General features: G+C 44.4%; 1 protein-coding gene across 2 annotated transcripts in view; it reads right to left on the reverse strand.

Annotated features, from left to right (window-relative positions):
• The window catches only part of PTGFRN (prostaglandin F2 receptor inhibitor), a 66797-nt gene that overhangs the window by 8842 nt on the left and 34071 nt on the right, over window positions 1-23884 (reverse strand). For both annotated transcript variants that reach the window (XM_064643394.1, XM_064643395.1), the window contains 3 exons: window positions 21281-21706; window positions 13950-14369; window positions 3218-3325 (listed from right to left, as the gene is read on the reverse strand). In XM_064643394.1, coding sequence (XP_064499464.1) covers window positions 3218-3325; window positions 13950-14369; window positions 21281-21706 — 954 coding nt within the window. The remainder of the gene's footprint in view (window positions 1-3217; window positions 3326-13949; window positions 14370-21280; window positions 21707-23884) is intronic.

The following is a 23884-nucleotide window of genomic DNA, read 5'->3' on the forward strand; positions in this document are numbered from 1 at the left end:
GAAAGTATTGTGAGTTGCCTCTACCAGACAAGGGCTCAATCCATAAATGATGCCTCTAGAAAAAAAAATGGATGGATCTAACTGTAAAAAAATGGCACTGACAAAGATAATTGGCCATTTAACTTTTCCTCAGCTCCTTGGAAGTACTTTAGTTTTCTGATTGCACATACAAAGAGAGAAGAGGTGGCACCTGACACCTCAACTTATTACAGGAAGCATACATAACTAATCCTCAGCTAATGCTTGCATAGTTGAGTAACTGTGTGTACAAGAGCAGAGCTGTCTGGCATACCAAATGTGTTCAAAGTGCTTTGGATGGGCATTTAGCAAGACATCCTATGAAACTCCCTGGTCCTTCTCTGCACACAAGAGAGCCCAAAATACAGCCTTCTAGCAGGCCTGACACCAGAAGAGCAGATAGCCTTTGAAAGGCCATCATCCCCCTCTGAAGAAAGTCAAATGCATTTGCTCTGCTCTTCTTTCTCATCATATTCCCAAATGGAAAGACCATGTCTGTACTGCAGTCATCTGTTTTTTTCCAGAAGATGTTGGCAACTCTTGCCATGTTTATCTGATTATGAGGTGGAGGCTTTCCCTGACAGCATGCCTTATTTCTCCAGTGGGATGAGACAGCCCTGTTACTTCCACGGTCTGTCTAACGTTTGGCACTAATTTAAAAAACAAGTTCTCCATTCCAGCTGTGAATTGAATTCATCTGACTCAGCACAGAGACAGATCAGAGATGGGATATGGGGGAATAAGGTTACTAGTGAGGAACTACATCTGTTTGCTACCATTGCCCTTAAGGCCTTTTACCTAAGCTGCTCCATTAGCCCACTGCTGTAGTCCCCTCCATCTCCCCAGGCCAAAAAGGCAGACTGACAAGGGAAGTCTGGACACCCTGCAGCTGTTACTTAAATTCCAGCTGTTCCCTGCAGCTCTTCTGCCAGTCTCATCCAGAGGACCAGCAAGGACTGAAAATGGACCAGCTTCTCAGGCCCATATGAAGGGCCCAGACTGCATTTCTCCACACAGGACTGGTTAGGTTCCAAATCCTGCTCATCCAGCAACCAGAAGCTCAGAGCATGGACTGAAAAGTTCCCTCAAAACCTGCCAGAGTGACACACTTTACCCCCTTCTAGGAGTATTTGTTGCCTGTGCCTCATTACAGAGTGTAAAAGAAAAAACAAAACCAAATCAAACAAACAAAGAAAAAACCAAAAGGCAAAAAAAAAACCCCAAACAGAGAGGCAGAGATCTGTCGTGTCCAAGATGACGTTACCCAGCTATGGAACAGATTACAGTGCTGACATTTAAAACTCTGCTCTGGCTGCTCATGACCACTGGAAACAGCAGTATTTTCAACTCCAGGCATCATCTGTCAATTCAACAGACATCCTTGAACCCTTATGAAGTTGCCAAATTAGAACTCAACTGTGCTGATGAGCAGCTCCTTGAAGACAACACTTTTTTACTTCAATGCCTTTAATACCCTTATATTGTCCGTGCTCCTCCCAGTCTCAAGCTACCAAATACACAACAAAACCATCACAAACCCAAGTGCAGCCAAAGCACTGACAGGAGAGACCTACTGTTACTAAGCAGCCTCTTTTCACTGAATGGGTAAGGCTGGAAGGGACCACTGGAGGTCATCTGGTCCAACCTCCCTGCTCGAGCAGGGTCCCCTAAAACACATAGCACAGGATTGTGTCCAGATGGCTTCTCAATCTCTTCAGAGGAGACTCCACAGGATCTCTGGGCAGCCTGTTTCAGTGCACGGTCACCCACAAGCAAAGAAATTCTTTCTCATGCTCAGGTGGGGCTTCCTGTGTTCTGGTTTTCAAGCTTTAAGTGAGTCAGGGATGCTGAGGCCTCTTTCACGTGGCAACCCCCAACATTATTTAAGCTGTCAAACACCAGCAGAAGTAGCAGCTGCTCCCTGCCAGCAATTATTGCTCTGGAAAGGAAGGCAGCTGCTTTGAGTACTGCCTCGCAACAATACCTGTAAGAGCTTGGGCACACCTCAACTTGGAAGAGGCTTCCTGCTGAGCAGAAACTGCAGGACAGACTGAGGTGTATGTACAGGCACACAACACTGCTTTCTGTGCCCAGTATCCCAGGATATGACTCTTTTGACAGCAATAAAGTTTACTCAGCTTTTCTTCCCTACCAGGCATTTCAATAATACAATCTACAGACTTCTATCATTTTTTTCACAGGCAGCTGCAATCTAGCAAATTGCTTCCCTGCTACACTCAGATTTAATGTAGAAGAGACACCTTGGAATTTCAAAGTGATGGGCCTTCACTAAGTCTGGTACTTCAAATCATCAGCTACTACATTGGAAGTAATTTTTTCTGCACAGCACCTCTTTTGTACTGGTTTACGTGTAGACGTTTAAGTTTTGCATGAATCCTGACATCTTTACATTTAGGTATATACACTTATATATTTATGTTTACATACATATTTGCAGATTTTAAAGAGATGTTTCTATTCATATATATAAGGACTTAAACCCTAAACTCACTCCAAACCCAAAATTTTGGGTATAAGAACCAAAGCTGCTCTCACAGCATTTTGATGAAAAGCTCAGACAATGCTTGGCAAGCAGCTAGGTTTTGAGCAATTCTCTGAACTTCTCAGTTTTTCATAAAAATCTCTTTCTTAAGTGTCTGCTATCCTCTTCACGGGAACTAGGTACTGCATTTCTTTCTTCCACAGAAAAAAAGGATGCTCAGCTCTGAAGGCAATGAACATTTTTGGCATTTAGGCTGCAGTAGTCAATTATTACGATTTTTAGATTTACCTTAAGCCTTAAATTCACTCTGAAGTGCGAAGCCAGGTGACTAAGATTTGCTTACAGATGACCATTTTCTCCTAAATGGTTTTGCCAATGGACCTCCTTTCCAATTAAACGGAACAGGAATAGTTTTCATGGCCCATCTACTGGTTGTAGGCAGAGATTGCCTGCAGTGGGCTCAGCTGGTATGGACAGCAGAGGGGGATTTAACAGTAAGAACACTTTTTCCCCTCTCCCCTCAGAAGATGAAAAAAAAAACCCCTTGTTTTAAATTGAGCTGTGTAGAGCAAACACACTCTCCTCTATTTATTTAGTTCTACAGCCTCACTCAAAGGACACAGGGTTGTAACTGCTGATACTACTCTGCCTGGTGGAGGCAAGTGAGTTACAAGTAAAATAATTTTGTGGAAATACCTGGCTCAAGTGCCATTCCTTCCATTGTGATGATACACAGCAGATCTGCCACTTCCCCCTGGTAGATCGTTGGGCTGTCAGAATGCACTGAGACATTAAACACAGGACCTAGAAAAGAGTAACAACAATTAGGCTTTTCTTCAGTGTCCAACACCTTTCTTGCATGTTTTTTGAAGTATTCTCTCCCAGTTTGTGAAGACAGAGCTCTGAAAGAGGGATAAGCAATTATTTATTGTAAAATAGTCATTTTTAGTCATTAAATCCTGTACTAAGATAAAGCACCCAAACCGTCAGACTTGTCACCCGACACAGAGGCTGCTGCCCCACTCTGCTTTCTACTGTCCTGCACAAAAGGAGCTGGTGACTCCTTTAAGAGCAGGAGAGTTCAGGTCTTCAGGCTAATCCAGAATGTATCTTTTTGGTGAGGCTGTCAACAGAAATTCCAAATTAAAGCCAAACAGCATTTTAACAATACAGATGTGGAACTGAAACAGAGACAATACAAGCAGTGCATCTGATAATACTTTTCTGTGGGTTTTCAGGCTCTGCCACAGATAGTTTCTTCTGCAGAGGATGTCTCAAAGCCCAAGGGCACAGTAGCTCCTTCAGATGCAGAGTGGTGATGATATCAATGAAAACCTTTAGGCTGTTGTGAAATCCTCAGACACCAAGACAACATGGTGCTGTGTGGCTTCCGAGGTACATAAGTCAAAAACCAAAACATCCCTGAATTTTGACAGCAGCTACATCTCTAGTGCAAAAGTATCCAAATCACAACTCCTCCAATATTCCAACAATATTCCCTCTGTTTCACAGGGCAGAAAATGAAGAATGTGACACAGATTAAGAAGGAACCTTTTTTACCCTCCCCAGACTCCATTACCTGGCTCAGTTACCTCTGGGACAGCAGCAGCAACAACAAGCACACACATGTGGTTTGGAAGGAAATAAAAGCTGCAGATTTGCTCTCCTCCACTCTTACATGCTACTGTTTTAGTACAGGAACCTTAAATTTCAAATCCACTGGAGATCAGTGGCAAACAATGCTTTTGATGGAGAATATTTAAGGAAATCATCCAAGACAACCCACTTGTCCCGTGCCCTCTCAGGAGGTTTCTCTGGAAAGCTATGCTGATAGCTCAACCACATTGAACACACTTAGCACATCATTTCCAAACTGAGGTTGGATGTATCACAAAGCTAGAGCTGTAATTTTTGGTCAAACTATTCTAGGCTACAAAGGCCTGGCTTGTTTTGGTCAACAGAGATTACATAGCACGCTAAGAAATTAATTCCAATTCCAATGCAGTAATTATTTCTCTGGCTTTCAAAATTCCCCCCATAATTTCTACCAGGCACAATGTGCCCTCTGCTCTGCCCCAGAAGCAGTTGTACTTTGTGCACAAGGGCAGTATGTAGACATATAATCTGTGAGTTTTGCACCCATTTTGACACTAGAAGACCTCTCTGCTAACAATTAACATTGAAAGTTACCCCAACAAGCAAGGATGAAAGAGCGGTAGAGATGCAATGGAGGTTACATGTGGACTATCAGTCAAGGCTCCTATATGCTTATGCTAAAATATATTTAAGGAAATAAGGGATACAGATCACTAAGTTCAGCTCTTCAGGTACTGAGTTCACAAGCAGGCTGCAGCCCCACGTTAAGCTCAGCATGATAGGATCCTTTTCTGGGAAAATGGACAGAGATTAATCTATTGCTTCCTCAGCCTCTATCCAAATTCTTTCTGTGTGAATTCAATTTGTTTCCTGACATTTACACATACACATGCCAAACTATATTCCCCTTGCAGCCTATTTGATTATTTGTCCCCAGATAAAACAAGACATTTTCCATCCTTTCCTTTGGAGTTGTGAAGACAGAAGTTCAAGGTCCAAGGGGATTAAAGGCAGCGTGGACCAGGGCACTCCAGCCAACTATAACCAGAGAAGTCTCAAGCTGTGTGTGAACTGTCAAAGCAAAAGAAACAAAGAGACTGTCAAAATCTGCCAGGGAAGTCCCTGCATTCCCAGCACATTCTCTATGCTGCACTGATCAAAGGCGGAGCAGCGCCATAATAATCCTGATACTGTCCATGGCTCAGGGTCTATCCTAAGTCCCTGCAGTGAGTGAGGTGACATGTCAGGGATACAGGGCATGCTCTGCTCCAGCAAACAGGCTCTGACCTGGCTGGCAGCCAGGAGGGATTGAGCAAGAGTGATGAACTGCATGATTCCAACTTTGTCAGCTAAGCATGGGCTACCTTACCCCCGCCCCCGGCAAGTTAAAAAGGAAAGACAGTGGGTACAGACAGACAGGATTCTTCAGGCCTTATTTCTGGGTTGAAAGTCCAGGCACATCTACTGCATTCAACAGACACTGCCTTCAAACCCTGGCATGCCAACAAACCACTAATGCGGAGCGGAGCCGGAGCACTTCTGGCCACTGGAAGTCACGAGGGTAAAAGCTGAGCTTGTTTGGTCACTCAGCCAGGAAAGGCCATGTATCATGGAAATGCAGCACTCCCTACACACTGCTCAGTTCTGGGTCACCAAGCACATCTCTACCCTGCCTCCCACACAGGAGCCAAAGCTGCCAGGGCAGTAAGGCAGGAGGGCAGCAGCTGCACTGTCATTTCATGATTGTGCTTCCCCTTGGTGAGACACAAACAGTTCTTTCCCTTGGGTTATTTCCCTAGTAGGGTACATCTCCTGCAAATTACCATCTGTACCTCAAGGGAGAGATCACTGTCCTGGCATCACTCTCAACAAAGAGTCAAGAGATGTGTCAGGGGTTGTGCTTTTCCCTCTCCTAAGCAAGATTAATTACAGTGAAAGCTTCTTAGTTCAGTCTTTAAAACTGTGTGGTTGCAACTTCCTAGGGGGATATGTCTTCTCTGGATGTCTCTCAGGCCTTCTGCCCACATGACCCACGTCCTAGGCCTCAGGCATGAAAGGACAGAATAAAGCATCTTCACAGATTTATTCCCCCCACTACAAAACCTGAAAAGGCAGGAAGGAGCCTGTTTTCAACAGAGCTTTGTAAGCCCTGAGTTGGACCAGCTGACCATTTAATCCCCTTACTCACCACCAGAAGGTATAATAGTCAGAGTTGTGATCACTACACCTCTTGGGAAAGATTCACAGAAGCTGGTGGGATGGCTCTAATCCCTCATTAAAGTCATCTGCATGCCACCCTGCTCTACAGAAGGCTTCTGGTCTTGGTTTTGTTCCGAAAAACCAAACCAAAACCAACCAAGCAAAAAACCCCAACCAACAAAAAACAAACAAACAAACAAACAAACAAACAAACAACAACACAAAAAAACCAAGCCACTAAGTGACCAGTGCTTTTAACCTGATTTATGTCCCCAGCTTAAACAATATACTCTAGCTTCAGCTGAACCTGTCTGACAACAGGATGTGAGAAGCAGGAATGAGCTGCATGCCAATCTCAAACAAAGCCACAGCAAATCAGTTTTTTAGTGGGTTACAAGAAAAACCATGGCTGTATTCAACTAGACTTCTGCTTTTCTTCAGACTCAGGAAAAGCACCTGGGCAAAGAAGGGCAGCAGAGCAAACAAGATGCTTCCAGATACATTTTTCAAGGCTCCTGATGACCTCCCAAGAGGTCTAAGGTGTGCCACAAAAATCTTGGTGTGGATCCTGGTGGTGTGGTTCATGTCTTCATCCCCTGTTACCACCACAGTTCAGTACTCAAGAGACCCTGAATCTGGAATCAACCAAGCAAAGCTTGGCACACAAAACCCAAGTGCTTTCCTTAAAGTTTCTGCCTTCCAGTATAAAAAAAGAACCCCAAACAAACCAACCCACCACAAACAAAACCCAAACCAACCAAAAATCAGCCCAAAACACATCCAGAATTCTCAAGACCAGTTACAGGCCCAGATGTGTGGTAAAACAGGCGACTCCCAGCAGACATGGATGGCACTGACCATCAGGGTCTCAGCATCGCCGCGCTCAAGCACTTCCAGTGTCACAGGAAGGGTTGGGAAGGTGACATGAACTCTCCTTCAGTGACATCCCAGTTCACGCTACATTAACACTGGGAAAAAACAGAACTCCGCAGGTAACAGATGATGTGGCTTTGGTCACCTTGCCACCTGCATTTAACAGGTTGAAATACTGTTATTGGCACTTAACTTGGTCACTCGGGAGAATAAACAAACCAGAGCTTAGTTTCAGTCACAGGGCTGACAGATCAAGCGTGACCTGCAAAGCTCGTCAAGAACAGAGCAAAGTTAAACGCAGGAAAGCTGCTCGTGAGTTTGAAAGCTGAGAAACAACTGGATTTTAATAACTTCAGATTTGAAGATAAGAGTCATGCCCTCGGATAATCTGGAAACTAAAGAGCAGATTTACAAAACAAACCAGCATTCCCAACTGTAAGAGCTAAGCATGATAAAGTGCCATATTCTGCTGAGACCTTTGATTTAAAGTAAGCCAAAAATCTCTCTTCCTCACTGTAAGTAAGGCCACATGTAATCCTAGATACAACCCCCTAAAAGAAGTTCTCTTCTTTATTAAAGTAATAACAATTTTATATCAAAAAACATCTGCTGTTGAGACAGGAATAAAGAGTTTTCAGAGCTTTTCTTGCCTTCTGAATGCTTGAAAAATATTATAGAACTTTAAACAGAAAGTGAAGAAATTGAGGTTAGAAGTTTACTAATACAAATCTGGAAATGCTTAAAGAGAAACCAGGCTCCAGGATCAAAACTTTTTTCGTATAATTTCTTCTGAATGTCCCTTCTTATGGCAGATCTCAATGCTCAAACTGTTGATTTTTTGTCACCCAGGAAGGTAACTCCAGGATCCAAGTCCTGTAGGTGACACAGTTTTCAGTTGAGTCGTTTGCTAATTCTTTCATATCTAAAAATGAAAGGAAAAAGTGTTTATAAGCTGCACGAGAACTGATTTATTACTTTGTGCTCAGACTCACACTGAACAGGCTGCAGGGTGGAAAGGAGGAGTTCAAGTTGATCGAGTTAATTTACTCAACTTAAGCATTTACAAATCGAAGAAAAAAAAAAATCTGAGCCCTATTTACCTAATGTCACCCCATTCTCCCTGCTTTCCTTCCCTGCTCAGTAATCCAAATAACTTAAGTCTCCAAGAAAAGGGGGAGAAGGAGGGAGAATAAAACAAAAGCCAGTTAAGATGCAGATTTATAACAGAAGAGATCCTACTTATCTAGGTCCTAGGTGACATTTTGGCCTTTTTGGTATCATTTTAGCCTGGACTTCTCTGCAAAAATAAGGTGTAGCCTCCCCACAGACATGAGCTACCTTTATTTTCCAGACAAGCAGAGCAGAGCAGAGAAAGGTCAAGTAACCTGATGACAATAGAGACCCAGGGCAGACTGTTCCAGCCAAGAAGCCTGTGCCCAGTCCATTACCGGGCAGCGAGGCCACAATCCCTGCGTGCAGCTTCCCTGCTCGCAATCAGACAGCACCACAGACCACAACGGGGGGAAAGAAATGATGCAACCCACAAGTTGTCCATCCTCCAAAATATTACTCATATCTGCCCTGGCACCAAATCATTCACTGTTCAACTGAGAATCCCATGACCTGCCTTTTTCCAGATAATGAGTTTCTTCACCTACACTATTCCAGACCACTGCCCTTTCCCTGCTTCTTCACGAAGCTGTTCCCTAACGAGCTGTACCCCAAGCCTCATAATAGCTGTTACTGGAAGAAGCCCTCAGTAGTTAAGTCTGTGGTTTCTACTTCCAGCTACAAATTAATGCACACAGGCACAAAGGCACACAATGACAAAGCACATTCCTGCCCATTAACAGTGGCTGGAAAACACCAGCCTTTCTTGCCAAAGAGTTTCTGCTGCACTGCTTTTCATTCATTTCCGTGATTAAGGCTTCTTTCCTTTAAGAATCTTTCTATTCGCCTTTCTTGAAATTGAGTATCTCTCGGGGTCATTGCAGGGCATCATTTCATTTTAATTGCAAGCTCAACATCAATACTCAGCTCATATTTCAGCAGCTCTTGGTTTATCTCAGCTTCTTCCAAGGGGAGTGATAATACATTGCTGTGCAATGAGCTCACATGCAGACGTAACCCAGAGTTGAAGATTTCATCGAGATGCTTCCCTTGAAGTTCTCTTTTATTTTTGCCTCTCCAGAACTTTCTGTCCGCTGGTGAGTGGCACAGAGGGAAGACAGCTCAGAGCACAGCCAAGCTCCAAATGGTTCTTTCTCGTAACACACTTCTCAGCATTAGATTAAAAGCTTCCTACTCCCTGCTTCCCTCAAGGGAAAGGAAAAGAAGTCACTTCTGTGGAAACCTGTGTGAGTGTGTAGTGGGCAAAGACATCCTAAACACTAACCTTGGTTTCCCAGTTCGTGGAGAAAGGGTTTGAAAATCAAAGGACAAATGCCAAAGCAGAGTTTATGATGCCAGGATAAACCAGGTGGATTTCACAGAGACCAGGTATCTCAGCATTAAAAAGCAGCCGCAGGCCAGATGGAGCCTTTTGAAAGAGACACCTGTCCAGACCTGCCCCCTGATCTCAAGCAAGTTCCCAGCTATTGGACTCCCACCTTTGCTGGCCAGCTCAGCTCAGGTGGAGGGTGAACACCAAGACAACAGCCTCTCCCACCCACTGCTCAGCCCCTGCAGGGTATTCCCACTGGAGCAGCACCTCCAGGTGACCAGAAGACAAGTGAGATTTTCAGTGTGGGTAGGATCACAAGTCTTACAAGAAGCTGTCTTGATAAACTGGGATCAGAAGGACAGCAAGGAACAGAAGATAGGTGTGTTCCAGGCTGAAAAAAAGGCCATGTACACATGCATTAACCAACAGCTCGGGAGGAGAGAGGATGCACTGGAGTGGAAACAGTGCAACGAAATTAAGAGAAAATTTCAAGACAACCACTGGCAGCTGCTCTTGTCTTCCGCACTGCTGAGCAACCTTTTAAAGAAAGAAATGGCAGAACCTCTGTTCTAGACTGGGAAAACAAAAAATAAGCACTGAAGAATATTAAATTCTTTATGTGGGACAGCTTCCCCACCCCTCAAATAAGCTCATTTTGCTTACAGCTACTGGACATATAGAAGGCATTCGTTTTACAAAATTGGTCTAGTGATCCATGTTATTCATGAGGTCATACCAGAAAATTCACCAGATCCTCTCTGGTCTTAAAATACATTCTGCAGAGAACAATCTGCCATTGATTTGATATTTGGAAACTAATGACTTAGTAGGCTCCTCCTTGCCATGCCCCTATCCCAAAATCTAGTTTATGTAATTCAGTGGACCAAATCCACATTTCATTTTTTTTATTTCAGGAAATTTCAAACAAATTCCTTTACATTAACATTTCAGATTGTTAACCAAATGGAATAAATACATCCCTCTGCAACAGCAAGTGGAGAAAGAAGAGAGGAGGTCTCTGCTTGCAGCCAGCAAGTTCTGTCTCGAATGGAAAGAATCTGAGGAAGACATTTTCCACAGATGTTCATGGAAAAACATTTCAGAGCACTGCCACATTTCACGCCTATTGTGGCAGGAAACATTGAAGTTTCATGAGTGAAGTCCCCAGTTCATATATGAAATGCTTACATGCTCCTACCATTCAGACAGATCACACTGCACAATGTGTATGCATGCTAAAAGCATCTCTTTGATACATCACTCAACTCAGAGAGATCTGGGAGAGAGTCAAACTGGAGAGAAGGATTTCCAATCCCAGCAAGCCTCACCATCCCCCATCAAAGGAGAATCAATAAAAACAACTGAGAAAGAAATTCCTCCTAGGACTAAAAGCTTCGCGTAAAACCCTTTAAGGGTTTCCTTCTGCTGAAAATGCTGCTTCTGTATTGATCACCTCCCCACTTCAACGCCCATGATGCAAGCTGAAAACGCTGTCTAAATCTGAGGCTTCAAAGTAGGGAGAGCGGAATACCTTCTATTTTTCAAAATTATACTGCCTTATTATACTCCTGTCCAGCAGTTACAGCTATGCTGTGTTTCTGTTACACTTTGAGAACCCCACAAATCACCGTAACTGACTCACTAAGTTTTCCTATCAGGGACAAACACAGTCATAAGTTACTCACCACGCCCCAGCCTCCCTATAACTCAGGATTTACCAGAGCGGTGCTTCCCAGGTTTTACAATGGACTGGAAAGCTGCATGCCCCTCTTTTTTCTGCACCTGCCCTTCCAGTACCTTCCCTCCAGTTTTGGGGAGCCTCTCGTTCTCCCTGGAAACAACTATCTCCCTCAGCAGTTCTGCTTTTCACTGTGCCCATTAGGGAAAATCCAGCACCAACTTCTTTTTCTGAAGAACAAGTTTGACAGCTGCCTGTGCCACAGGATGCAAGGGAAGGGTGTGATATCTGAGCTTTGCTTTCATAGCTGCTCCACGACTTTGCCATTTACCCTGAGTCAGTCTCAGTTTGCATCACAGGAGACCTCAGCAAACAAAACCAGAGTAACACACCCACAAAACATCTTCTGTATTGCATACTTAATTCCAAATAATTCTCTAAATAATAATTCCCCAGTTAGTCCACTCAAACCGTGCTTGTCACACGTTCTCATCATGCCCAGAGGTGAATATCCAGCAGGGATATCTGAGTAATAACTGAAGGACACAAAGTTCATCCATAATAAAAGAAAATTGAAGGTATTTCACGACAAATTTTCCTACATGCCAAGATTATTTTGGGAAATAGCACTCCAGTACATTGTGCCTGGGACCTCATTTCTCTCTTCATTCTTGTGCAAAGAATGAAAGACTGACAAGGCTTCAGGACCATCCCTCCCCCTGCTCCAGCCCTGCTACTGGAATTCACACATTCCCAGGACACTTCTACATGCTGCCTCCCTTTCTTCACTCCACGCTCCAGAAATCCTATCTGGGTGAAGGGGCTGGGAGCACAGACTGACAGCAAAGCAAAGTCAAGACTACAACACGCACACTTCCCTCCCTTGCATAGCTCTCAGTTTTCCCTCTGAACCACGGGTATCAATAGCATCCCACCAAACTTTTTGGATAGCAGTTCAAAGTGACACAGGACAAGCAACGTTGGGAGAGGCACCAACCACACCACTTTTGTGCAGGAAGGCCTCCACATAAGAGCTTGGAGGGGGAGGGTGGGGTTTGGGACAGATTTGATTCTTGTTGGTTTCTTTTATCACCCCTTTGCATATGCTGCTCTCCCACTGTGTCTGACCCAGATATCAAGAGTAATAAGGCTAAACCCATAGCCCATTAAACCATCCTGAGAAAGACAGCAAATCTACAGCCATATTCATCTCTGACAACGCTGCTCTGAGAGGCACTCTGAACATAAGCAACTAACAGATTATTTTCAGGATAGTAACTTACCATAAAACTAAACAAAAAGCCGACTAGAAATCACTTAGAACCAAAAGAAGCGTTGAGCTGAGTCAACGTCCTCTCTCTGGCCAGCTTAGATCAAGCTGCATCTTTGTATCAGGATGCTACATCTCACAGCTTCTTAGAAAGTGATATCCTCATTTCCAGGCTGTCCCCCTACACTCAGCCCTTGCCCTTTTCCCCAGTGTGGCTAGTGTAAGGAAGTTCAGTTGTTAGAAATCACCTCATATAGAACAATTATCTTAGTTATGGATGCAGCCAGAAGTCAGGCTGCTCTTGCCTAGTCACAGACACTTCTAAAATATCCTGCAGCCTGCCATTATAAGCACAATGAGAGCATGAAGAACAAGGGATGAGAGCAAAGACCACCTTCCAAGTTGTGCCTGTGAACAGGAATGGGGAAGTGCAGAAGCTTGGCAGTAAAGCAGCTAACTAGAGAGCTCCAACATAGCAAGCACCTTCGGGCTACGTTTGGGCTGTAAAACTCCTCTCCTCAAGAAATCACCAGCTTGGTTTCAAATCATGGAGATGAGCCCTTCACTCCTAAGTGCACCACTGTTACAAAAACAACTTCCACAGCACCTCCCAGAGATATAGTACGATAGGAAGTCAGTGTTAACATACATCTCTGATGATTCCAATCAATGCTGTCCCTCTCTCCCTCCCCCAACAACATATCAGCTCAGGCATGTTTCTCTAGAAATATCTCAACAGGCAGACTATGTTACAGCTGAAGGTAAGGGTTTCAGCAAGCAATTGAGGAAGGAATTGATGCCCTTCTGGGTACTGAAATTCATCCCAATTTGTGGAGCTTTGTAGTCCAGCCACAAGGGACCTCTAAGGTCTTCCAGCAGCAGGATACACTTGCTGAGATGGCTGAAATGTTACCTTGACCTGACTATTTTCTGCAATTACATCAACACCGAGGTGTGCTCAGGGAATTTAATGGTATGCTAATAGGGTCTGTTTTGGAGCAGAAATCCAGTTTATTATTAATGTTCTTCCAGAGCAGCCACTACTAACAGCAATCTAGTGATACAGCTGGAAAATGCAGCTACATACTGAGAACCAGCTCTGAGCCTGCAGGACCATAAAAGCTGCATTAGTAAAGAAAAACCCAGGGGTTATGATTACAGCCAATTCATTAAACATCTTTCTGTAAACAATCAATAGCACAAAGGACACAAGTACCAACCAAAGGAGACAAGCATAGCTCTCGGCCATCACACCATTTGTCCCAAAGAGTAGGTATTTCTGAGAGACGGGGAAATCAATGGGAAGGCGTCGCGGGACTCTTTCCCCCTTTCTGACTTAAAACACGCAGCCGCCAGACTCCGTACCAACCTGACGTCTGGAAGTCTATCTGGATAGGGTTGGACAAGCCGTTCACCGCCTCGCGCCACATCCCGCCGCCCCCCGGGGACCAGGCGGTGACCACGCAGCGGTACAGCCCGGCGTCCGAGATCTGCGTCTGGTACATCCGGTAGCGGAACTCATTCTCCTGCACCTTCTCCAGGACCACGCCGTCCACGCGCGTCTGGTCCGTCCAGTCCTCCAGCCGCACCACCGAGTCCTGGTTCAGGGAGATGATGCGGGTGGTCCCGTTGGGACTCGACTGATCCGTCAGCGGCTTCTCGGCCGTGATGAGGACGGAGTAGCGCGGCGTCTTGATGTTCTTCGAGGACACTTTGCATGTCATCTCAAAGGTGTGGCCTGCTACAAAGAAGGGCTTCAGTTTCACCGCCTCCACCGTGAGCGTGTAATCTGAAGAGGGAGGGAAATAAGCAGCAAGAGAGGGGGTTAATAAGTAGGTAGGGATGTCTCTGCAGCACCTTTCCATCTGGAAGATTGCAAACAGGCAAAGGTCTTTTTTCGGAGGAACAAATCCCAGCACATTTATCTAAACACACGTGGACATCCCAGAATGCTACTCAGCAGTGCACACACACACACGAGTATACAACAGTTTGGGTCAGGAGGCAAGAATTCAAACGAACACCAAATACGGAACAGATAATGCAGTGCACGGGTCACAGTGTGACAGGACCTCCAGGATTGTTTTATTCATGAGCCAAGATATTAGACAAGATTCAGAGCCCCAGTTCTACACTGGATCTGCAAGAGCACCCTCAGTGACAGGGCACAAGGACACTGCTGAGGTACTCACAACTAGTGACAGAAGCTGCCACTGACTGAATTAACAGCATTTAGTGTAGCATCCTTTATTTCCCTTGAAAATCCACCCTAACAGCAATCCAGACACATTCAGCTGAAAACATATGACAGAAGTTGGCGATAACAGAAGTCTCCATCCCCAGAACTCCTATACACACAACTCCACGTAGAAAGAGTTAGGTACACCTCTGCCTCCACATTTCTTTCTTCTCCCCCCACTCACTACTTCTCACGTGCACAAACCTACCAGAAGCCTTGACATTTACCAACGGCCCATTTGACATCAAGAATGCCAGCACCACTTACTGCTCAGTTTCCTCCCATTTCTTCTCCATTCTCTGCTGGCTCCTCAATCCCAAGAATCCCTTAATTACAGGGTTTGGGATAATTATACATCTACGAGCACAGCCCTAAGACACACAAAATATAAGCTCACAGTGAGAAACTGAGAAAATGAGGAGTGACTCAAATCAGAATCAGATAAAAGGAAAGGGAGTTGCTGATTTCCTGGCATTGTGATGAAGAGACACCCTGCACATCCAGACTCTTCCTAAGGAAGGGAGGGCTGGAACAGAATACACAGAAGTACCAGTATTGGAAAAATACAGCCAATCCAACTCTCTGGACTTACTTTGCTGCTCTCTACTCTCCTTTCCTCCTTTTTAAAAAAAAAAAGGGTAGACCTGTTAAAAAACTACACAGATCACCTTTATGCAAGGTGAAATTTCTCGGGAAAAGGGAAATAAGCAATGGTGAGATTGTAACACATTTCCCAAAACTGAACTAAATGCGGTAATATTTATGTCCTCCCCACAAGAGCAACAAGATACTTGTCAAGATTACATTTTGCAGTGTTTTGCCTTCAAGCAGCAGTTTTCACAATGAGTAAACACAGCCCACAAGATGAGAAACCTGGTATGACAACTTTAAATCAGTACTGTATAAAGCAGATCACAGTGCAAAGCCATATAAAGAAACAGCAGGAGCAGCGAAGGCTGAGATGCTTCTGGTGGTCTAGCTGAGCACAGAATTACTTGATACTCCATACCAAAACCCCCCTCACACTTCCACCCACTAAGCAAGTGATAATACAAGAGTTGCACATTTAGGCACTCGGGGTACAATCACAATTGCAGTTGTACAGAGTCATTCTACACTCCCTCGTAAGAGAACTCATATATATATATATATATGAATCTAGACTTCAAATCCATTTTTTCCTCGTTCCGTGTCCATGAGATTCTGATATTACTTTCTTCATAAGATTGCAGCACCTAGGAGACCAGCAAAGATCAGCTTCTCATCTATTTTAGGAATATAGAAGACAATTACACTTCTCCCCAAAAGCGGAAGCACAGCCAGCCATACTTCTCTGGCACATAGTGTTGCTTTCCAGGCCTTATGAGGAGGTTGTGGGCAAAACTCCCTCCTGAGGTAAATGTTCTTTACATTGTTGATCTTCATGTCAGAGCACTGGGTCCCAGACACCAGAAAAAAAAAAAATCTTGCAATTGGTCTCTCATATGTGTGTTTAAGACAAAATACCTTCACATGTTCAGAGCAGTACAGATACAATCGAGATAACTCTCCCTACTACCTGGGCTTCAAATGCCTTAACTATTCCCTAAGCCACAGGTCAGGCAGCAGTACAAATGGCAGTGTCTTGGCCTCTTCAAGGACAGAGCAAATTTGTTCCTAGACATTCTTTCTTGCCTTTCCATTTGAGGGCAACAGCAAGTGCTTTTACCAAGTATTTCTGCTGAAGAAAAAGAAGAAAGGAGTGGTGGTAGCATGGGACAGCAGAAGTGCAATCTGCAGAGTTTGTGGAGGAGAACATCTGAGACCCAGAGATGAAGCTGAAGAACAGTGGTAGAATTCAAAAGGTTTAGAAATTAGGATGCTGAACGTAGAACAAGGAGATGTGCTCTTATGAAAGTCCTTTCAAAGGACTTTTCTACCTTTTAAAACTGCTGAGATCCCTAGGCTGGATGAACACACAAGGCACAGGCATCTCCTCTTATATTAGACCATAAGAAATGCAGACCAGAATAGAGAAGGGGACACAAAAACCAGCACATACAGGTGCATCTTAGTGCAAGAAAGTAGGGGGAAAAAAAATAAAATCAAAGGAACATTTATAAATATGCAAAAATTTTAGAGACCTGCACATGTAGGCAACAACAACCAAAAAACAACGCCCCACATCCTCTCAACTAGAAAAGCCTGGATCACGATTCCTAAGTGTGATTCTGTGCCAAAACTGTTCTTCAGGAGGAGCAGACAAAGTGTAATTAGCACTCCTTCACCCCCCCCCAGAAAACCATGTAGTTGTCTCTGGAAGAGTGCACATTATGAGTTAGAGGGCAGACCAAAGACTTGGCACATAGCTTAGAAATAACAGTAATATGAATGGAAAATTAAGTGGGAAAGGAAAGTTTCTCCATGTTTCCTATGTTAACAGAAATTACTCATCACATCTTGTAACATAAGATGGGCCAGAGAGGTCAAACCAACATTTTCTTCCAAGAACTACAGCCTGAGGTCTCATTTCTAATCTTTTGGGAATTGCCAAGGGAGCAAAGTCTGTCTTGACTGCTACTCCACACTCTTGTCTTTCTGCACACATGCCTGCAATCCCATGTGGAGTCTCATCTTCTTGTAAAGCTCCATGAATGAAAAGCACAATAAAACACACCCTGCACACTTGTATACAGGAGGCTACAATCTGCAGAGTTTGTGTTGGAAAGTGGTAGGGGAAGAGATCCTAAGTAAACCATACCCAAAGCTCATAACCCATTTGGGAACTACTCCAAGACAGAAGGCTAGCAGCAGAAGAAATCCTAGCCAAATGACTCAAATAAAATTCGAGTAAACTGTAGTTTGGAGCCTGGCAGTGCAATCTTCTGCCTTCCATCACTGGTCAGTCCAAGTGGTTAAGCCACTCTATAATTCTCCTGTTGCTCTTCCACCACAAAGTGCATGCTCAGCTTCAAGAGCACTTCCTGGGTAGTGACTAGAAAGACTTTTCACCAAATCTAAGCCAGTCAAACTTCCAGAGAAGCCTAACAGCTACAAGGGCAAGGAGACTTTAAAAAACCAGCACCTTCCCCACACTGCACTGACTCCACTTGGAAGAGCAGAATGATGGCCCTGGCTAACAGTAACCTCGGAGCCTAATGGCACGACTTGAGGCTGCTGACAAGACATCTCAATATTCATAAAGGCTTCTTCATCCCCCAGTGCACTAACTAGATTGCAAGTACGAGGAATGCAGCAGACATTAAGGTAATGACAGCTGTGCCTGCGTAGGAGGAGGTGGCTGTACAACACCCCGAGGTACAATTGTGGCCCCAGCAGCTCCGATACCAAGTGCTGGAAGTGTGACAGGCACACAGAGCCTGCACTACAGCGTGACACGTGTACACACCACACAGGGCTCTCCCCCCACTGCTGCACACACCAGCCCCCCCCTCAGTGTCCTGCTCCCCTCACACAGCCAGGCAGGAGGAGCCCAGCCAGCCCTGACTGGGGGTGGTTCACCAAACCCTAAGGCACTTTCTCCTTCCTACACCCAAACTGGCACACACACCCAGCAGCGTGGTGCCATGGCAGTGGGAATTTCTTGGCTCAGGAGGAACTGCCTGTCTGTATTGCACAGTGCCTATTATACATCAGCAGTGATAAAGAGAAGTGGGTGGCAGAAATATTATCTGTTCTCTGTTCACAGGAGTGTCTGGAAGATTAAGATGCCCTTGCTCCCAATTAACTGTGATGGGAGGGCCTGGGCAAACATTTAGGACAAGTAACGTTATGTTAAATATAATTATTTCGTAAATTAAAGACAGGAGTATTAACAAAACCCCAAATAATAGCACCTTTGGGATTTGGAATTTCAATTAAAAGATAATGTTCTCTTTTGCAAAGTACTCCATGCAGATCCAAAGTTGACAACGCTGGTTTAGGAAAAAAGCATTGATTTCACATTCCACTGCAAACAGTAGCTGTGTTCTAAATGTAGGCAGTACTCACAATCAAATTAATAAATAAAATTATCTTTTACACTGTCAAGACTTTTTCTGGGTTGAAAATAATTTACAGAGCCAGTCAAAAAGGTTTCCTCCCTTCCTTTACCCCCTTTTACTGATTGGAATTTGCACTCTAAATAGTAAAAAATAAGAATACAACTGATGTGTTTCATTTTTGAGGTGAGAAAGACACTTGCTTTGTCACCTTGGCAGGGGAGAAGTGGAAGAGGGGAAGAAACATATCAGGCAGACTATGTCAAAACCAAGGGTGATCTATGATAGCAATTGGCTGCATTTGCAAAGCTGAGTAAGCAGAAAGACACGTGAGCACTATTGGTCCCCACAGAACAAAACAGAAAACAAAGACAATAAAACCCCAAGTTAAAATCAGCAAATATACGAAAACAAAAAAGGATTTTTTGACATCTTTGCATGATGTTTACATTTCAAGCAAAGGCTTCTTTATCCTCAATCAGCCTCTGTGCTGATTGGCCCACAGACACATCATAAAACCATTTCTCCTTTCTCAAGAGCTCAGAAAAACCTTTTTCAAAGTGGGATTTCTCCAAAGTCCTCCCCCCTCCTCGAGCACTGCTCTAAAGTTAACACAGAAGATGCAAGTAATGAAATAAATGGAAGAAAAGTCTTTATGTAGGCATAAGCTCTCCTTCCTATGCCCAGGAAAAGGCAAAGTTCTGTTCTCTCCTTAGGCAAACATGTGAGAGCCTGGCTGCTGGCTTTTATAAGCACTGGGAGCAGTTAGGGACTCAAATCACCAGAGATACTTGTCAAAACAACAGTCAGAGAGCAGAGGCAGCAGCAGATTAACTCCTTCATAGTTGCTGGCTACAGCACTGGGCTCACAGCCCAGTGTGAAGCTCACAGGAACAGGGCAAGGCAAGGGACAGGGCACACAGAAGAGGCATCTGGGGCTACACTGCTGAAGGGGGAGGGGTTGAGGGGGTGGAAGGGAAGAAGGAGAAATCCAGCCTACATATTGCCCTCCCCACATTATATGCTTTTTCAGGAGGAGAACATTTTTGTAGGAGAGCTCACTTTCACATAATAAATCCCCCAACGCCAAGTTTTGCCAGCAAAACGTACTTTTCAGCACAGGGACTATAACATTTACATTTGTGCTGCAAAATTAGCAGAGTTTTTTGGAATAAAACCAGAAACACGGGAATGTTCACACCTGTCACGGTTTGTTTTCCCTCAGAAATGTCAACACAGGCTGAGACTTTTCAACTCCAGCTGGTCTCTGGCTGCTCTGAAGGCGACGATCCATTACACATGCATGCACGTACACACACACACTCCGTGGTGTGGCATAACACTGAACTAATTGTGACCAGCATTCAGCATTAATGAGAGATCTCATTCCTACTGGAGAAGCCAGCTTCAGGGAAGAAAAAAAAAAAAAAAAATGACCTTTTCCTGGACCACACGTTTGGTCTGGGCATACAGGGAGCACTGAGCAGGCAGCGCATCGTTTCTCTCTCCACTGAAGCAGAGTCACAGCAGAAGGTCTCCAATTTGCTGCTCAAGGATTATCCCTAAACAACTTTAAAATTATTTCAAACTGCTTGTCTCTGAAATATGGTTCTCTGCCTGTGGATGCCTAAGCTAGACTGTTTAAAAAATCTATCAAGACAAATGCAGCTTAGCTAAGTACAGATTTTTGGCAAAGACATTACATCCTAGGTTATCCTGGTCCTTCTGATCCTATCCAGCAGAATTCTCTTGCGTGACTTCACGTGGTATCACTCTACAGGACATCCAGGATACACAGGCCCATTTTAAACAAGCATTAAGCAATTCAGGTAATTATTAAGCTTCTAAAAAATGCTCTCAGAGTCAGTTACTGACCAGAGCTAGTTCACTTCTACCTCAGAATGACCCAGATCCAAGCAAGCCACTGAATTACTTTGCTCTGCTACCCTCTTTTTTTTTGATACTCTGATAGCACTACACCCATGAACTCCCTCAGAAGTGCCTTCTAAACATGGGCTTGTAGGACAGAAAAGCAAAACCACAACTCTCAAACTGGCAGACATAGAAGACAAAGTGACATTCCTCTTCTCACCTCAACACAACCCTGTTGTTAGCAGCAAGATGCACCCTAAAGAGACCAAAATTCTCCAAGCCATGAAGGGGACAATGACTACAGCTACACTGCTGGATGCCATCCCTGCCACTTCCAGCCCAGCTCCTGGACGTCTCAGCAGGTTGATGGCTGTATCTCTTCTTTGCAGTTCCCCTCCAAACTGTTGCATAAAACTGGTGAACACTGTGTAGTTACTGCCCTCCACAAATCAGAGGCCTTTACACAAGGTGACAGTGCTTTTTTCATTTTCATAACACGAAACACCATTTCCAAAGCCCATTAGCAGGCCTTCTGGCTGACAAGCTTACTCAGGAGAAAACTACCTCAAGCCACCCAGATCTTTCGCTGAGTTGGTGCAAAGTCCCTACCTTGTGTAGCCCAGAAAATGTTGACAGGCGCAGAAGTCACATCTTTGCTCTTTACCCAGCTGTTGTTGCGGTGCCTGCTCCAGGCAGAGACGACACAGAAGTAATCCCCTCTGTCACTCTCCGAAGTCCACTGGATTCGCAAACTGAAGGTGTCGGCAGCCTTTTTAGAGAAGATGATTTCCCCGTTCTGAATCCGCTCTCTGCTCCTGCCCCCAGGCAGCAGAGTCCAGTCCGCGTCCATCGTGGCCAGGAGCTCATCTGCCACCACGTCGTCACTGCGCAGGCGCTGCCTGTAGTACCAGGAAACCGCGAAGCGGAGGTTTGCCTCGGTGTCCTGCGCGTTCGTGACCCTGCAGTGGAGCTCTGTGGGGTCGTCTGAAAACTTGGGTGTTTTAGACGCGTTCAGGAACACGTCATAGTCTGGCTCTGCAGGAGAAACACGGAAAAAGAAAAAAAAAGAAGTTGGAAGCTACAAGCAGAAGGGAGAAAATGCTAGAACTTATTAAAAGTTACGCTAACTTCTGACATCCGGTCAGAAGCACCTGAGCTAGAAGCCAAGTGCCAGAATACACGTTTTTCTTACAAGACCTGGGAACTTGGACTACGGTTCTCAGATGTGCACCGGCCTGACACAGGTATCCTCAGGCCTGAATTTCCAAACAAGACCTTCTGTTTCATACGTCTAGTCAGAGCATCTCAGAAAAATCAAGACTAATGGATCTTGCTGAGCAAGAAAATTCCCTCCTTTAGGCCTGGCTCCAAGAACCCACCATGATGGGCTCAGGTTCAACCCAGCCAGTCACTTTTTGCACCTCTTCAAATGCCTGGGGCAGCCTGCACCATGACACTGGTTATCCTCCAGCTTCGGACTAACCCGAGACATCCCATTTTCCCAGTATCTCTTCAGGATAAGAGGCCATTTTCCCATCGTGAATTGCTTTCTTTTCCACACTTAACTATCCCATCGTGTCTCTATGCTACAGTTTAGGAAAGTTAAAATACCACCCCAAAGACACCCATCTTACCCACCCAGACACCAAAACCAAGGGATGTGGGTACCACTGGCCACAGGCAGCACCAACAGCAGTGCAGAGTGAATTTCAGTGGTCAGCATAATAAATACTACATAGGTCAATAAATACTAACTAGGTTAAGAGTTGAAGACATGTGGATCGGAAAAGCTTCACAGTCTGAATAGAGGAGTATGTGCTGTACAGCTCTGAGGCTGGAATATCCCATGCTTGAAAATAAGTGCCTGAAATTCACGGGTTAAGAATGAGGCTGTTGCATTTAAATCTGAAATAGTTGGCTGTCCAAAGCCTACAAGCGATAAGGGAGCCGCATGACTATTTTCTCTCAGACTACAGAGATAGTAAAGGAAACAGATTATAGCAAGAACCTCACACCACAAAGGAAATACATATTTATTTACTAGTATTAGAATATTTTTGTCTTGCAGTCTACTATAATTCAGAAAAATGACTAGCTTTCCAACTGTTCGGCCAATATCCATCACGAGGCTTCTACATTGTAACTGTATTCAGCGCTCTGTATTTATTTCCTGCTTTTATGTTTTTCTTGGCATTTTGCCCTCCCAGAAACAATTAACCGAAGCTATAATTGGGACAGAGAAGGCAATCCAAGGCTAAAACTTAGGCTTAGCTTACCAGAGAGCCAAGATAATAAAGCATCTTAATAGAACTGCTGTGCAAACTGTTGTGTGCATATGCACTTTTGGACTTCAGATGCAAAAGATAAAGACAATTGTATCCAGCAAGCCGGGCTGCTGCTACGTCAGCTTGCAGAAAAGATCTCTCACTAGTAAGTGTTATGCATGCAATGTCCTTGCATTTAGCAAGAACAAGGGCATCCACACACACCAGACCCCAGAGAACCTGGTGATACTGATGGTGAGTTTCTGTGGCATTAGGCAACACAAAAGCATAAAAATACTGCTCCCCTAAGTCTATAGTATCTACTACCTGTGAACATGTGCAGATTTCTGCACATTTTCTGCATAAGTAAGGCAAAATAAAAAGAAAATGCACAGAATTCTGCTGCAGGCAAAGCACAGGTTATTAATGGAGGCCAAAACCCACGTCTGGTGTAAGCCCCCATAGATCCTACAGCTACACTACTCTTCCTTTCTCATTCAGAGAAGACTAGTTTACTCCAGGGCCTCATGATATATTGCTCACACTCTGCAATTCTCTTATCTTTCCCCCTTGCCTCCCCTCCCCCCTTCAAAAAGAAGGCATTCAAGGCCAACTCTTATTTTCACAGCAACAAAGACTATGAAAGCAGAAACTCTTCTCTAGACAGGAACACAAGAAGGAAAAAGCTGCAAGAAACTCGAGTTCTTAGAAAACCCCTTCAGGTTTGTTTTATTTGCGGGCAGGAGAAGGACCGCCGAGAGGAGAGTTTTCCCTTTGACAGCACCACTCCAGATAGGCCCTGCACCCTGACAGACACTCAAACAGAGGATTTAAAAAGAATAAAAGGCTGCCTGGATAAACCTCATTCCTCCACTCTGTCAGCTGTCAAAGAACAGCCTCACTGACAGTTCAACGACTTAATACTCCAGCAGCTCTTAACTTCCATTAA

The sequence above is a fragment of the Pseudopipra pipra genome, chromosome 2 (genome assembly GCF_036250125.1).
Source record: "Pseudopipra pipra isolate bDixPip1 chromosome 2, bDixPip1.hap1, whole genome shotgun sequence".
NCBI lineage: Eukaryota > Metazoa > Chordata > Aves > Passeriformes > Pipridae > Pseudopipra > Pseudopipra pipra.